The 14,218-nt window shown below is 33.6% G+C and overlaps 1 protein-coding gene across 2 annotated transcripts in view; it reads left to right on the forward strand.

The window, feature by feature from the left end:
- The window catches only part of LOC126866469 (protein cycle), a 96,896-nt gene that overhangs the window by 73,007 nt on the left and 9,671 nt on the right, over positions 1-14,218 (forward strand). For both annotated transcript variants that reach the window (XM_050620078.1, XM_050620072.1), the window contains exons 8-9: positions 5,539-5,721; positions 12,520-12,760. In XM_050620078.1, coding sequence (XP_050476035.1) covers positions 5,539-5,721; positions 12,520-12,760 — 424 coding nt within the window. The remainder of the gene's footprint in view (positions 1-5,538; positions 5,722-12,519; positions 12,761-14,218) is intronic.

Below are 14,218 nucleotides of genomic sequence, written 5' to 3' on the forward strand. Positions count from 1 at the left end.
TGATAAGTAATTATTGTTAGTTACAATTTATGTTGATTATTATTTTCTTATTGTACATGTGCTATCACTTCGTTCTTAAAATAAAACGATTCTTTTTTGTTACACACTAAACCTCATAATATTTATAATTATTTTCTACGAACCGCATATTCTGAGCTCATAATGTTTTGATATTATATGTTACAAACGAAAAACTTTACACGCGTCATTGAGAAATTAAAGATAGCACACCTGGGCTATCTTTTTCACGAAGAGTTTAACTTACCTATTGATTGATATAATATCTACAGTTCGGGAACCATAGAAAATAAGATCAGTACATTCGAAAACGCAAAAAACTTGATAATTTACTACAGTTTACGTACGTTTACTACAATTACGTGTTTTGTAATTTTCTATTGGCAATACTTCGATATGCTGCAAAGTAATTGCAAAATGATCGCTAGTTGTTTTGAATTAGTCATGAAGATGAGCATGACATGCAGTTCCAATTTATCAATTAAAACTTCATAAATGTAAGAAAATGGTATAGTACTAGTAGATTTGGTAACGCTATGATTGTTATAATAACGTTTGATGCTCCGTTAATCTATGTTTACGCAACCACTATTCGTCACTAACTAACTTCCTTACAACGGTTCTTTTTTAAATACGCCGATAACACTCCATGACAATGTTGATGTCACGTAAACTTAACGCTTAGATGATAAAAACAAGAAGGTTGAACCGTAACACAACTATTAACTTTCTTTTTATCAAACTTTGTTATGAATTCAGTAATCACAATTGAACATACACTGAATTGACACGTATAAATCACAGTTCACTCCAACAACTTTATATAGAACCTAGTTACACTGATGCGTATGTGTAAATTAAGTACGCGACTGGTCTAAGGGTAGAAACTCGGTAAAAAGATTTTGACTATTTTAAAGATAGAGAATAAGTAAAGTTTAGTGACGATGTTGTGGCGGAGGGAAACTAGTGATGGGTGTGTCTAAGGACACGAAATGAGCTGATTCGTTAAGGACAATTTTGGCTAGGAAAGTGAGTTGATTGGGTAATAAGAAGTTTGGTGTACTAGGAAGGGTCTTAGTCGCCCTCGAGAGAAAGTTGCTAACAGAAGATACCGAACGTGAGAAAAACCAAGTTTCCCGTATCTTCCCGTGGTAAACAACAAATGTGAAGGACACTTGAAATAAAAGATCCTTGTTTGGTCTGAAGGACCTTAACCCCTTAACCTACGATTTACGTTTGAGAATGTTGGGCCGAAAACGTAAACAAGCTATTATATATTATATTATACATTATATTCGGTCCGATCATCTACTACGGGCTATGCCCATAATATTTACGTTTGCCCCAATCATCGTACTACGGGCTATGCCCATAGTTGTATGCCCAGATTTATGGTGAGTCCCTGAGACTATTGAGAGTACCCAGTAAGGTGTGGCCTGGTCTCTGATGTGGATTGATGTCACACTGACAACACACACCCGATATCTCCCAGGCAATCCGTCTACGATACAACACTACATTCTTATATGAATTTTCATTAAAAAAATTCAAATGTGTATTTTATACGTAAATTATTTTCCAAGCTTGGAAAAGATTAAAAATTGGATGAAGATGGAGTATTTAGTAAATAATAGTATAAGTAAATATCTCAATGATTCTAAATATCACAAAAAGCAGGCTAAATTGTAGTAACTTTCATTGTGTGAGAAAAAAGTTAATTAACAATAGATTTCTTTATAAGACAATTACGTTGTCTATTCCGCTTTTTTGTTATAATTACATAATGCATTGATAATTAGGCAATGTTTATTAATACTATCTGTTCGTTTGCCGAATAAGAGTTTAAAGTAGAATATGACTCTCGCAATCTCATTAAAAATGGATAAAGATAGTTAACCTTATTCAGCACAATGTTGTTTAGACATTTAAAGATGAGACTTCCTTCGTCTGTTCCAATTAATTATTTTGATACTGTCCAGCAAATTTTTCTCGATTAATATATTTTCGATTCTGATAATCTTCATTTCAATATATTCACCCACGAATATTTTCATACACGAAAATTCATATTCAGTTCACAAAAATTTGTTATTCAACCTAATAATGAAATGTTAGAAAATACCGAGTCTCGTCGGTTTTTAACAAAAGTGAAGTATATAAATTTATAATAACGTACAATCATATGAAACTTCTGGTTTAACAGCGAATGCATAAATATTGTACATAAAATAACGATATAAAATTCTAGAAGGCATGTAAAAGAAGTGTCTGTTCGTCATAACATTTATTGTGTGCGTCGTAACATTTGTTTATGTTTGTGACAATAATTTTATATAATGGAGCTTAGGTATAGGTAATAATAGAGAGTTAAATAATTAATTTGAAATTTTAGAACTTTTCGTAGTCTCTATATTCTATGTAAGCTTTTGCCTGTTGTTTAGATTAAAGATCATTTAGTCTGGTGATTATGTAAATTATTCAAATAGATTATTTCAACGAATGTGTAAGGGTAATTATTGAAACTAATCAAATATAATGTACATAATTATTACCATGTACATTACACACATTTTAGAGGAAAAGTAAACATAAATAGTAAAGTAGAGGAAACATAAATGTCGAAAGTATTTGCTCGTCAACTAGTCGAATTATTGTACTTATTTTGTAAATATAGGAAGAACAATGTTCTTTAAAAGCCTTTGATTATAATTGTAAATTGTAAAATAAATGTCGAAAGTATTTGCTCATCAACTAGTCGAATTATTGTACTTATTTTGTAAATATAGGAAGAACAATGTTCTTTAAAAGTCTTTGATTATAATTGTAAATTGTAAAATAAATGTCGAAAGTATTTGCTCATCAACTAGTCGAATTATTGTACTTATTTTGTAAATATAGGAAGAACAATGTTCTTTAAAAGTCTTAGATTATAATTGTAAATTCAAATGTAGCTAATGTTAAAAAATCAGAACTAGAACTTTCAACACAGTTTACTTAATTCGCTGTTTTCTCTTCTGTTATCCTCTCTGTTATAATTTACATTTATAATGAACTAGAATCGCGAATCATGCTTGTACGTTAGATTAGACAAGACGAGGCAAACTATTTTTTTTTTTAACTATTTTTACAATATTTTCATGTCGCAATCAAACTTATTAACTAGAAGTACCTACTTGGTATAGTTTTATAAAATTCAAAGTAAAAAAATTTTAAAGTAACCAGTTGCGTATTAAAAATTTTCAAATTGTCTCGTGAACGAAAGAAAATAAATAAATTGTTTTCAAATTGTAGAACAACATTCTTAAGAAAGGCAATTAGCTGGTTGGAGTATAACACCGTTACGGTTTAACAAGAGATTAATTTCATAACTATGATGCATGCGATGTATAATATTATGGAAAGCGACGAATACGACTTGACTAAGGAAAAGATTGTATACAACGCGTTAACTACATAATACTCAAGCACGAGCGTCAACAATATAGACATTTAGACAGTCATGATACTTTTATGACTGTGAATTCCAGACTATATTATATGTTATTGCGTATTGTATCGGCAAACGCTTTTCTGCTTCTGTATGGATATTATCAACTTTATAAAAGTTTTCATTTAAATATGTATAGAGGTTTATGTGTAGAGGATGGTTGGTCGGTGAGGTTTAATGACGAGATAGTTCGTTGTTGAAACCGTCGAGTATATTTCAAATAATTAAATAAATTAATATACAGACAATATTCGCTGAGACGCTCGTACTAACGGATTCGCTAAGACAGTGTATAAGTCGCAAAATAAGATCGCTAATGACTCGTTAATTAGATCGCTGATAATTCGTTGATAACTGAACTCTTTTCGGTTGCGTCCGTTTATTTATACTGGTCGGGGCAAAGCCGGAAAATTCAAATTCGCCTTCGTTCGACGGTTGCACGTAGCGGCGACGTTGTTTTGCCCGAAGTTTATTATTACATTATGTGTATCCTAACGATATTGATACTGCGAGGCAAAACAACAACATGATTTGCATTGTCCTCCAGCTCGTATACCGCCACATATGTATACCTGTATGTGATAGATGGACATTTATTTAATAATAAATTTTAATATCAGAATTTTTAATCAAATTCGAATCAAACTCAAGAATGAAGTTACAATATAGTATAAATTTAAAAAGTTTAGAAATTTTACAAGTGTTCTAATAATAAAAAGAAATATCTCTATATAAAACTAGATACGTCATTTAAAAAGCAATGTATATGTATTTTTTGAAAAAAATTATTATTTGAAACATAGCAATGGTGTGCCAGTATAATGTCTTCGCATCATGTCATTCATCACATGTCATTTTTGTAATTTATAGGAAAATTATGTAGAACATAGCAATAGAACATAGTAATGAAAAGAATTAAAGTTTAAATAATAATAAATAATAATTAACACGCGCATTAAAACAAAACATATTAATACAAAACTAAAGTTATATTCGCAAAATTTTACATGATGAGCGTTGTAAGCTTAAAATTTGGAAACACTATAGACAACCCCCCTAACACCAGCCCTAACCCAACCCACCTAAGCCACATCTTTCGGCCTTTCAGGTGTCGATTAATATGCATTTACCTATCGACTTAATATTTGCTTATATGAATCATGTCTTCGAATTTTACATTTCTTCCTTTTGTCAAGGCCGATTTAGCTACAAGTATGCGACACGCATCATGCACACGTAACATTTCCCCTCGGGAAATTATGCGAAGAACTTGATATTTGCACGCGTCAATACTATCGCGAATAGAAAAAGGAAACGAAAACAGCTTTATATTTTTGAAAACGGATTTTATCATTCTCTGTAACACAGTCATCGAAATTTTGATATGACTATATTCAAAAATATAATGTTTCACAGAATTTAAATAAAATACTAACAGATACGTGTTCGTTATCGCATCTTCGTTTGAATAGAATTAATTTTTCCTTTATACAGTCTTCTTTAATTTCTTTTATACGTTTTGCTCATAAAAACAGGTATATGTTTTCCTTCGTGAAATTGATTAAACTGAAGAAAATGTGGAAATCTGTTTTTGAGTAACTTGAAAACACGAATGCAATAAAATTATTTGGAAAGATAAAATCATTACCTGAAAAAATTTTAATTGAGCGAGACACGAAGTAAATACCTAAATCGCTAATTTTAACTCTTTGGCAGGATGATAAAATAACGAGGAATTCAGAATGAACGATATAGAAAATAATTATTTCTTTGCTAGTCAAAATTTCTAGCATTTCTAAGATCAGATACGATAAGCACGCATCTTCAGTTTCTTATAGAAAATAAATATTAGTATTCGCGTCATGCGTAATGGCATTTGAAATGTGAAATTGTATAATACTATGTTTCACGATTGCCTTTTTCTATCTTTCTCAAACTATTTTCTAAACTTGCCTTTTGAACAAAGTACAATATTAGACAAATGAATTAGCATTAAAGAATAATATATTCAAGTTTGTTTAACATTGTTTTAGCGATGTTACCGGTGAAAACTGATGTGCCTCAGGGTGTATCAAGATTATGTCCTGGTGCACGAAGATCTTTTTTCTGTAGAATGAAACGAAAAGTCGAAGGGGTTCGTTGCAGTGAATTACAAGTGAAAGAGGAGACTGATACTGCTGGCGGATGTCATCGACGAAAAAAGCAACAAAATGTCGGTAAGTATTTATGCATTATAAGGCGTTGTAAAATAATTAGATTACAATTACTAAATGTATATTCTTTTTTGCAATTAATCAGAAATATATCGGGGGACTTGTGCAAAATTTACTTTGTCCTTCATCAAAGTAAAATGATAATTATACGAGCCAACTTATTTCTTACACTTCAATCCAATTTTATACTACATTGTATATTTACTTTATTTTATTTTTATTTATAAACATGGTAAGATATGTTTCTATTTACATGTACATATATTTATACACTGAAAATTGATAACTCTGGAAGTAAAAGATACGACCACAACAATTTTGAAAAATCTATTCGTACAGAATTGTGTACATATACTTCTAGTAATTTTAACAAGAGGATATTTTATTCTTTTACATAAAAAAGAATGAAATATAAATAAAATCATAACTGTTAAAGATATGTATTGCTGTGAAAGAATGTTAAAAACATATCAGTGAAATATGTACAGTATCGCTAGTCCTTTGTCATCAGTCCTCAAGATCTTACGACTTGAATATTTGCCGCGTGATTTATCAAAGGCGAGAAGTAGACACTACTTCAAAGACGGGTAAAAGAGTCGCTTTACATACCTTCTCCTTTCATTCTTTTTCACTGCTTTATATTTTTAGCCATATACAAATATGTATTCTACTTTTCAAGATTAAGAAATTATGAATTATGTAAAATAAATTAGAAGTATAATAAGTGTAATAGCCAGGAAAACAGAAAGAATGCTGTTTCTTTAGTTTCTTTGGTTAAAGAAACAGCATTTATATGAAAATACCTTATGTTCTCTTTGAGGATTCTTTCTGTTTTCCTGGCTATTACACTTATTATACTTCTAATTCATTTTACATAATTCTTAATTTCTTTAGTTAAATAGTTATTTAAGTTCTTCTATTCCTTTAACTAAAATATTTATAAATACATATCATTCGTGTTCTTTATACAATTTTTCAAGAAATGTATTTCATTATACAATCTATAGTGAATACAAATTTTCCATATATCCCATAATCCCACATACGAGATCATAAACTCTATATATTCTGTAATAAAAATTGTTTCTTTCTGTCAGTTATAGCACAGTAGAAGTAAGATTATATACTTGTAACTAAGTGAATTGATGATAATTTTAGATATTTAAGAATTTCTATCATATTATTACTGTTTGCAAGGCGGATCTTCTGTTTTTCGTATTCTGGTTTAACACTAATTAAAAATGATACAAGCATCCATATTATTATGATTAATACTAAAAATAGAAGTTTTGTCTTAGAATTTAACAGTTGTTGCGATATCTCTTGTCAAGTTTTCGTTTTACATAATACCTTAATTTACTACTCATGATTAGTTGACCGTGCACATCTATTTTCATTTTTAAAACAGGTTTTTTAATTGTCGAGTGACTTTACTTTTGAAATACATCTACAATTAAAATTAAAAAGGCTGACTTCATTAAATATCATAAACTAGTTTTGCTGTAAACAATTAGATGCCATTAACCATTTGCATACAAACAACTAAAATTCAAGTCTGTCAAAGTAATTATTTATAACTATAGCTAATTCTCTGTTATGCCGTAAAAATGATAACAAAGGTATGTTTTAGACTATAAATTGAAAAAAGAGATCGTAAAATTACAATAAATAAATAGTTATAATGAATGAGGAAGCTATTTGAATAAATACAATCGTAGGAAGATTGACTAAAGAATGTCGTCGTTTTAATGATTCAAATAAACTATCGCGCTATCACTATCCACTCTCCGCGACTTCTGTTTCTTTGAATTTGAGGTGTAAGTGTTGTCCGTGTTGATTGTAACTGCTGGCTGTAGATATCGCTGCTGGAGTACAGCAATTTTTCTTCTAATTTATATGCGTGGAAGAAAAATAGGATACGGGCGCCAGGATTCGAACCTGAGTCCCGAACGTTCGTGTTTTTTTTTAAATGATGTTTATTACACCAAGATACATTTTAATACATTTGGGTATTCACAATAAACTATGAATTTTGGTAAGATGTGTTAGGCAAAGGTACCGATACGCGTAGCCATGCTATGTTATGTGTCGGCGTTTTACATTTTTTGTATTTTAATATAATCTTTGGATTTAAGCCGCTGGGGAGCGGAGCTTTTATGTGATTTTGTTTTTAGTTGATTTTTTCTGTCCTGAAAACTTGGTCGCAAAACAGGACGCTTCGGTAGTCTACTTTTTGGGTGCTGTGTAACTTTGTGGAGGGGTGGAATGAGAGGGTGGAGGGGGAGGGGATGTTAAATAGGTTTATTTACATAATTTACAATATTTACAATGTTTACACCTGTGTTATACGGTGGCAGAATTGAGTTCTGTCGGTTTAATGGTTTTCTCTCTTATTTTATTATGGATTCGATATCCACCAATATTTTTTTGTGTTTTTTCTGTGCTTGTCTTTAGTGTCTTTCAGAGGAAGGGCCATGTTGTATCTCCACCTAGTGTCTACTGTCTGTCCATTTAAGTTTTCTTCGTAGAGTATAGTTTTGATCCCTATTTTTCTTTTTATGTGATAGGTTATTGGGATATTATTTTGATCTTGGAAGTAGTTTTTTTCGTCTAGGTATAGGAAAGCTTCTGGGGGGATGAAGCCTGTTGTCAGTGTGTTTTTGTAATATGCGTCGTTTGGAAATAAGCCACTGAAGATTAAGCTGTTTTCTTTTATCCTTGCAGCTTACGCGAAGTGGTTTCTTATTAGTTTTAAGATGTGACAGTCTATGCGGTGAACGTTGGCTAGATCGTAGATTCTTTTGTTTTTTTACCTATTTTTTGAATCCGCTGTGTTCGCATCTCTAAGTACTCAAGCAAGCTCTGATGCATTTTCTTTCGAATATGCGAATTTTTTCCATTTGGGAGGCTGACATGTGCTGATTAGTGCTTGGTAGCATAGTATTTTTACTTTGCTGTTGAGATGTTTGGAGTAGAATAGTTTTTTTTGTTTTCCAGAATGCTTTATTGGCCTTAGAAAGTTGAATTTCGGTGTACTGCTTGTAGTTTAATTTGTAGTCTATATTTACTCCTAGGTATTTTACGCAGTTTTTGTGTGGTATGAGTGCCCCTTTGTTTGTTTTTTCTCTTAGTTGGAATTTTTTGCAGTATTCTCTTTCTATTAGGCCGATTTCACTTGACTTGGGTCTAAACAGTATGGTTTCGCATTTGTTTGTGTTGATTTTTAGTTTCCATGTGTGGTAGTAATCGTTAATTTTCTCAAAAAGTTTTTGGAGTTCCGTTTTTATTGTTTTGGTTTTGCGGCCTGCTACGTAGATGATTAGGTCATCTGCGAAGGCTATAGAGCGTTTATGGCTGGATGTATTGAGATTAAAAAAGTTTAGTAAGTCACTATTGTAAATACTGAAAAGTAACGGAGAATTTACTGTACCTTGTTGTAGGCCGTTTTTATGGAGAATTTTTTGCTTGATGTGTGTGGACCTTCGGTCATTACGAATGTTCTGCTTGTGATCATGTCCCAGACTATTTTAATTAGGTATTTAGGGAAGTTTTTCTTGATCAATTTGTATATGAGACCTGGGATCCAGACTGTATCGAAAGCTTTTTCGAGATCTATTAAGCAGGCGGTTACTCGTTGTTTTGCGTTTAACGCCCAGCAGATGTCCGACGTAAGTTTGTTTATTGCGTGAACTGTGGGGTGTTTGTGTCGGAAGCCAAATTGATTTTCTGGGATTACGTCATTTTTTGTGCAGAAGAAGGTTAGGGGGTTGTTTATGATTATTTCAAATACTTTGCTTATGTTGGGGAGGAGACTTATGGGTCGTAGGTTTGCGGGTGATGAGCCGTCTTTATCTTTTTTTGTAATAGCTATCAATTTGGCTTTTTCCCATTTTCTGGGGAAATATGAGTTGTTTAGTGCATTGTTGAAGAGTACTGTGTAGTACCATTATATTTTGTTCGGTAGGCGCTTGAGTAAAATGATTGGGATGCCGTCGAAGCCGGAGGATTTTTTGTTGTTTAGTTTGGAGAAGATTTTGTTTAGTTGATTGTAATTTGTGAAGTAGTTTATTTCTGGTTCTGGTTGTTTGAGGTTGTCTGCGGTGTTTTTGTTTGAGAATGTGCAGACTGTTTTGTTTGCGCTAACCACTGTGCTACCGTCGTCCGGTGCTAGTTAGTGTCGAGTGACGGTATTTGTTGTCAAGTGCCACCACAGTACCCCCTTACCAGTGATAACGTTTCTTCTTTGCGTGATAAAGCGTCAGCCGATTATTGTCAAGCCCGTGTAGATGTTGCGCGTTGTCTTCGATGTGGCGGTGGATACCTGTCGTACGGTGCGGAGCGTTCCGCGTACGGTCGTAGGCCTCTGTTCCTCTTTTCTAGTATGACGTGTGCAATGGCTACATAACTCCTGGCTTGGTCATCGTCTCGTATCCTGTCACCTGCTTGCGTGGGTCTACGAGCAAACCGTAATGGCTCAGAAAATCAACACCGATGATAGGCGTTTGCACATCGGCCACTACAAAACGCCATTTGAGAGCTTGGCGTAGCGATAAATTGAGGGAAACTGTAACGGTACCGTATGTCGCGATCCGCGTTCCGTTGACCGCGAACAGTTCGTAGTCGGTTTTGTTCGTATGTCCGCAGATCTTACTGCGCGGATAAACACAAGTGTCAGCACTGGTGTCCACTAAATACGAGATTTTCGTTCGTATGTCTTTTGACGAGAATGCGGCGTGTCTTTAAGCCGTCGGCGTTCGGCGCGTTTACGGACGGCTGGTCGCATTTCCCTGTTTCCACTTACACGGGGATCGACACCTTCTCGCACGTTCGCGGAATACTTCGTGATAATAACACAGGCCGGAATCATGCGTCCTTTCTCGCGACCTGGAACGGCTCCGACTTCTTGATCGCCAGTGTCGACGCGGACGGTGGTTAATGTTCATCGCACTCACCTCGGCCCTTAATTAGTTTATCTGGTCGTTAAACGTATTAAAAAAAAAAGCGCGAACCAGGGAGCTTCAGCGGGTTCCACGTGCGCCGGGTGGTCCGCTATCGTTGCTACCTGCGAAATACCTCCTTTGAACTCCTCCGCGATGAGGGCATTTGATCGCTTCAGTTTGTGTATGTCAGAATCGTCGACAGCGGCGAGTATGCGCCTGATGCGGACGAGGACCGATTTCTCCACAACGATTGGACTCATCTGGTGTGTGGAGGGGCTGGTGGCGAGGTTCCTCAGTTGATGGTAAAATTGGGACGGTTTTCTATCGCCCATTTCCTCACTTCCACCAACTTTTTTTACCCCATCGCTATCATCCGAGTCCGTAAGAATGCGAAATCAGTTCATTTTTTAATTTCGTATACCGTCCGTATTGGCTGGCGGGTCCGTCATAACGCTCCTCTAACCTGCTGGAGGAGCTGACCCCGGTCGAGGCTAGTTGCGTTTCCAACAATGCAAACCATGTTGGAGGGTTGCAGCGGAAGCATTGTAACCGCGACCACTACCCCCGCCGTAGCCTTAACATCGTCTTTCGTAGTCACCATCCATGCTGGTTGTTGTTTTCCATCACGTCGGGGTCACCACCAGTTTGAGGTGTAAGTGTTGTCCGTGTTGATTGTAACTGCTGGCTGTAGAGATGTCGCTGCTGGCGCACTGCTCTATTTTTCTTCTAATTTAGATGCGTGGAAGAAAAATCGGACATGGGCGTCGGGATTCGAACCTGGGTCCCGAACGTTGGTAACCTAAGGCGCTAACCACTGCGCTACCGTCGCCCGGTGCTAATTAGCGTCAAGTGGCGGTATTTGTTGTCGAGTACCGCCACAAATTTATACATAACGTTCAGCTTCTCCCAGCTTGTGTTTTTCATATGTTCTGTGGGTATAAGTAAGAAAAGAATATAACTTATATAAATAAGACAAATATTCAGAAATTATAACAAAAATAAAAAGGACAATATTTCATAGTATGAGGCATCTATTGCGAATTTATTATTAATATACATGCTGAATTAGTACGAAACAATTGATTATTGATTTACTAAAACAAAACAAATTACAATTAATACAAGCTTTATAGAGTAATAAGTTCGACTTTTTACTGTTGTCAACTTTATGAACGTGAACGTTAAACATTTTGAAAGGGGGTGTTAATAACTGCTGATTACATTAATTATATTGCATGGTAATAGTAATTATTCCTCTCGTATTCGGTATTCTTTTTGTAACCTTTTAATAAAGCTTCAAACGACCTATGTTTATATAATATATTTTCCTCCTTCATAACCACAGATCATATGTTTAATCAAATAAAGTAAAAAATATCTTGTATATGCCGTTCATCCTTCATTCTTCATAGGAATAATATGCAACTAAGTTTTCAATCTCAAGAAAAGAATTATATATTAATAAGAATAAATTTTCTATCAATCTCATGAATCTTTATAAATATTACGAGAATTCAATCTCTTAAGGAAAATGAATTGTCAATTTTACATAACTTTATGTCAGTTTGTTCTATTAGTCCTTTGAAAATCGTTTTTCGCTAATCATTAAAATTAGAAACACATGAAACACATCTCTTTGAATGTTTTTGTGCAAAGAACTATCTGCTAAAATTGAGAATTAATTTTACCAGAAACAAAAATATCTACCATTTAGTTAGTTAATAAATTATGAGGATGCAATGCTGCGTGTACGTAACACTAAATATCAAAGGAAGATACAGTTGAAAATCGTACAAACTAATAATATTGTATACCGTATATAATAATTCCAATAAATGAATCCTGTCGCATATTTTTACAGATTGGAAATATTGTGTAATACAATGTACTGGATATCTGAAGTCCTGGGCGCCTGCAAAAATCGACCTCGAAGAACACGAAGGTGACGGAGATGGAGAAGCTTGTAATCTGTCGTGTTTAGTAGCAGTTGGTCGGTTACAGTCAACGTTACCTACATCTTTGCCTAAAAAGCCACGTTTGAGACCGATAAAGTTTGTCTCGCGACACGCGATGGATGGCAAATTCCTCTTCGTCGACCAGAGGTAAATGATAATAAATATTTCAACGATAATTCTTATATGTGTACTTCAGAACACTTAAAGTATAACACTTAATTTCTTGGAAAATAATTGATGTACTTTTTATCCAATTTTTATCCAATTTTTATATATATTGTATTTAAATTTTGTTTCTTTTCTCTGGTTTTAATGCTGTTTCAACATCGAAAATCGTTAGCAACACTGTTTAAAATTATAATTTTTAGTACTGTTTTGTTTCGGATAGAAATTGACCGAGACTTATTAAATTTTCGTCTGCATTTAAATATACTGTTCATATTGCTTGACAAATTCACTCGTTAACTGCTCTTCTCGCAGCGTTGTACATTTTACACTCCAACATGTAATTGGTATATTGCATTTTTATTTTCAATATTGAATTTATCAACCAACTTATTTCACATTTATACGTCATATGTATGAGCATTCCAACCTATATATCGCTTCTAAATACGACTTATAAAATATTATTTGCCTATAATATGAATATTGTTTGGGCTTTACGCTATAAACATGATTTGATAAATATAACTATTACATAATTAACTTTTCTGTTCATTGATAGTATTAAAAACGCAATTTTCTTCGCATATTACTCAAAGATATCAATAATTCAACAAAAAGAAGATTTATATTCCTTTTAAATTTGTACGTATTCTAAAATCACACTTACAAATAGAAAGAATTCGAAAATATGTAACAAATATTGTTTCATATTTATCTAAATTGATTGCTTCACACTAATTTCAAGTTTCTTTCGTCAATGTACTTTCTTAATTAAAACTTTACGATAAGATTTTATAAACTTATATGTACAGGGTGTATGAAAAGTGTAAAAGCTATCGTGGCGTAATTCTGTACACCAGGATGGTTGGAGATTTGTAAAATGAAATTTGTAAGGATTATTAAAACTTTAACATCTTTTTCCGAGAAAAGAAGTCATCTGCGACTCATGATTTCTTCGAGACTTTTGCTCTTCGCGATGAGTAGAATACACTGCATTAAAAAAATGTTGACCTTGAAAATCATGCTCAAGATTAATTTGGCATCAGACTCTTTTTTACAAATCTCCACCGATCCAGAGGTGTAGAATTAAGCGAATGGTGATTTTTAAACTTACTTTTTATACACTCTGTTACACATACGTACATATACCAGGTTTATTAACAATAACATCTAGACTGCGGATTTGTATACGATAGTTGAAAATTGTAAGATACAAAAATGCATACAATCTACATAATATATAAAAATATTATACAGGGTGGTTGGTAACTGGTGGTACAAGCGGAAAGAGGGTGATTCTACGCGAGAAAAGAAGTCAAAAATATAGAATAAAAATTTTTTTTTAATTTTTCCATCGAGACAACGATCTACAGTGAGATCCGTTATAACGAGACGTGATAAAGTGCACGCGTACCGAGCGAAAATTCAAAGTCGATT

Source organism: Bombus huntii, chromosome 1 (assembly GCF_024542735.1).
Source record: "Bombus huntii isolate Logan2020A chromosome 1, iyBomHunt1.1, whole genome shotgun sequence".
In the NCBI taxonomy this organism is placed as follows: Eukaryota; Metazoa; Arthropoda; class Insecta; order Hymenoptera; family Apidae; genus Bombus; species Bombus huntii.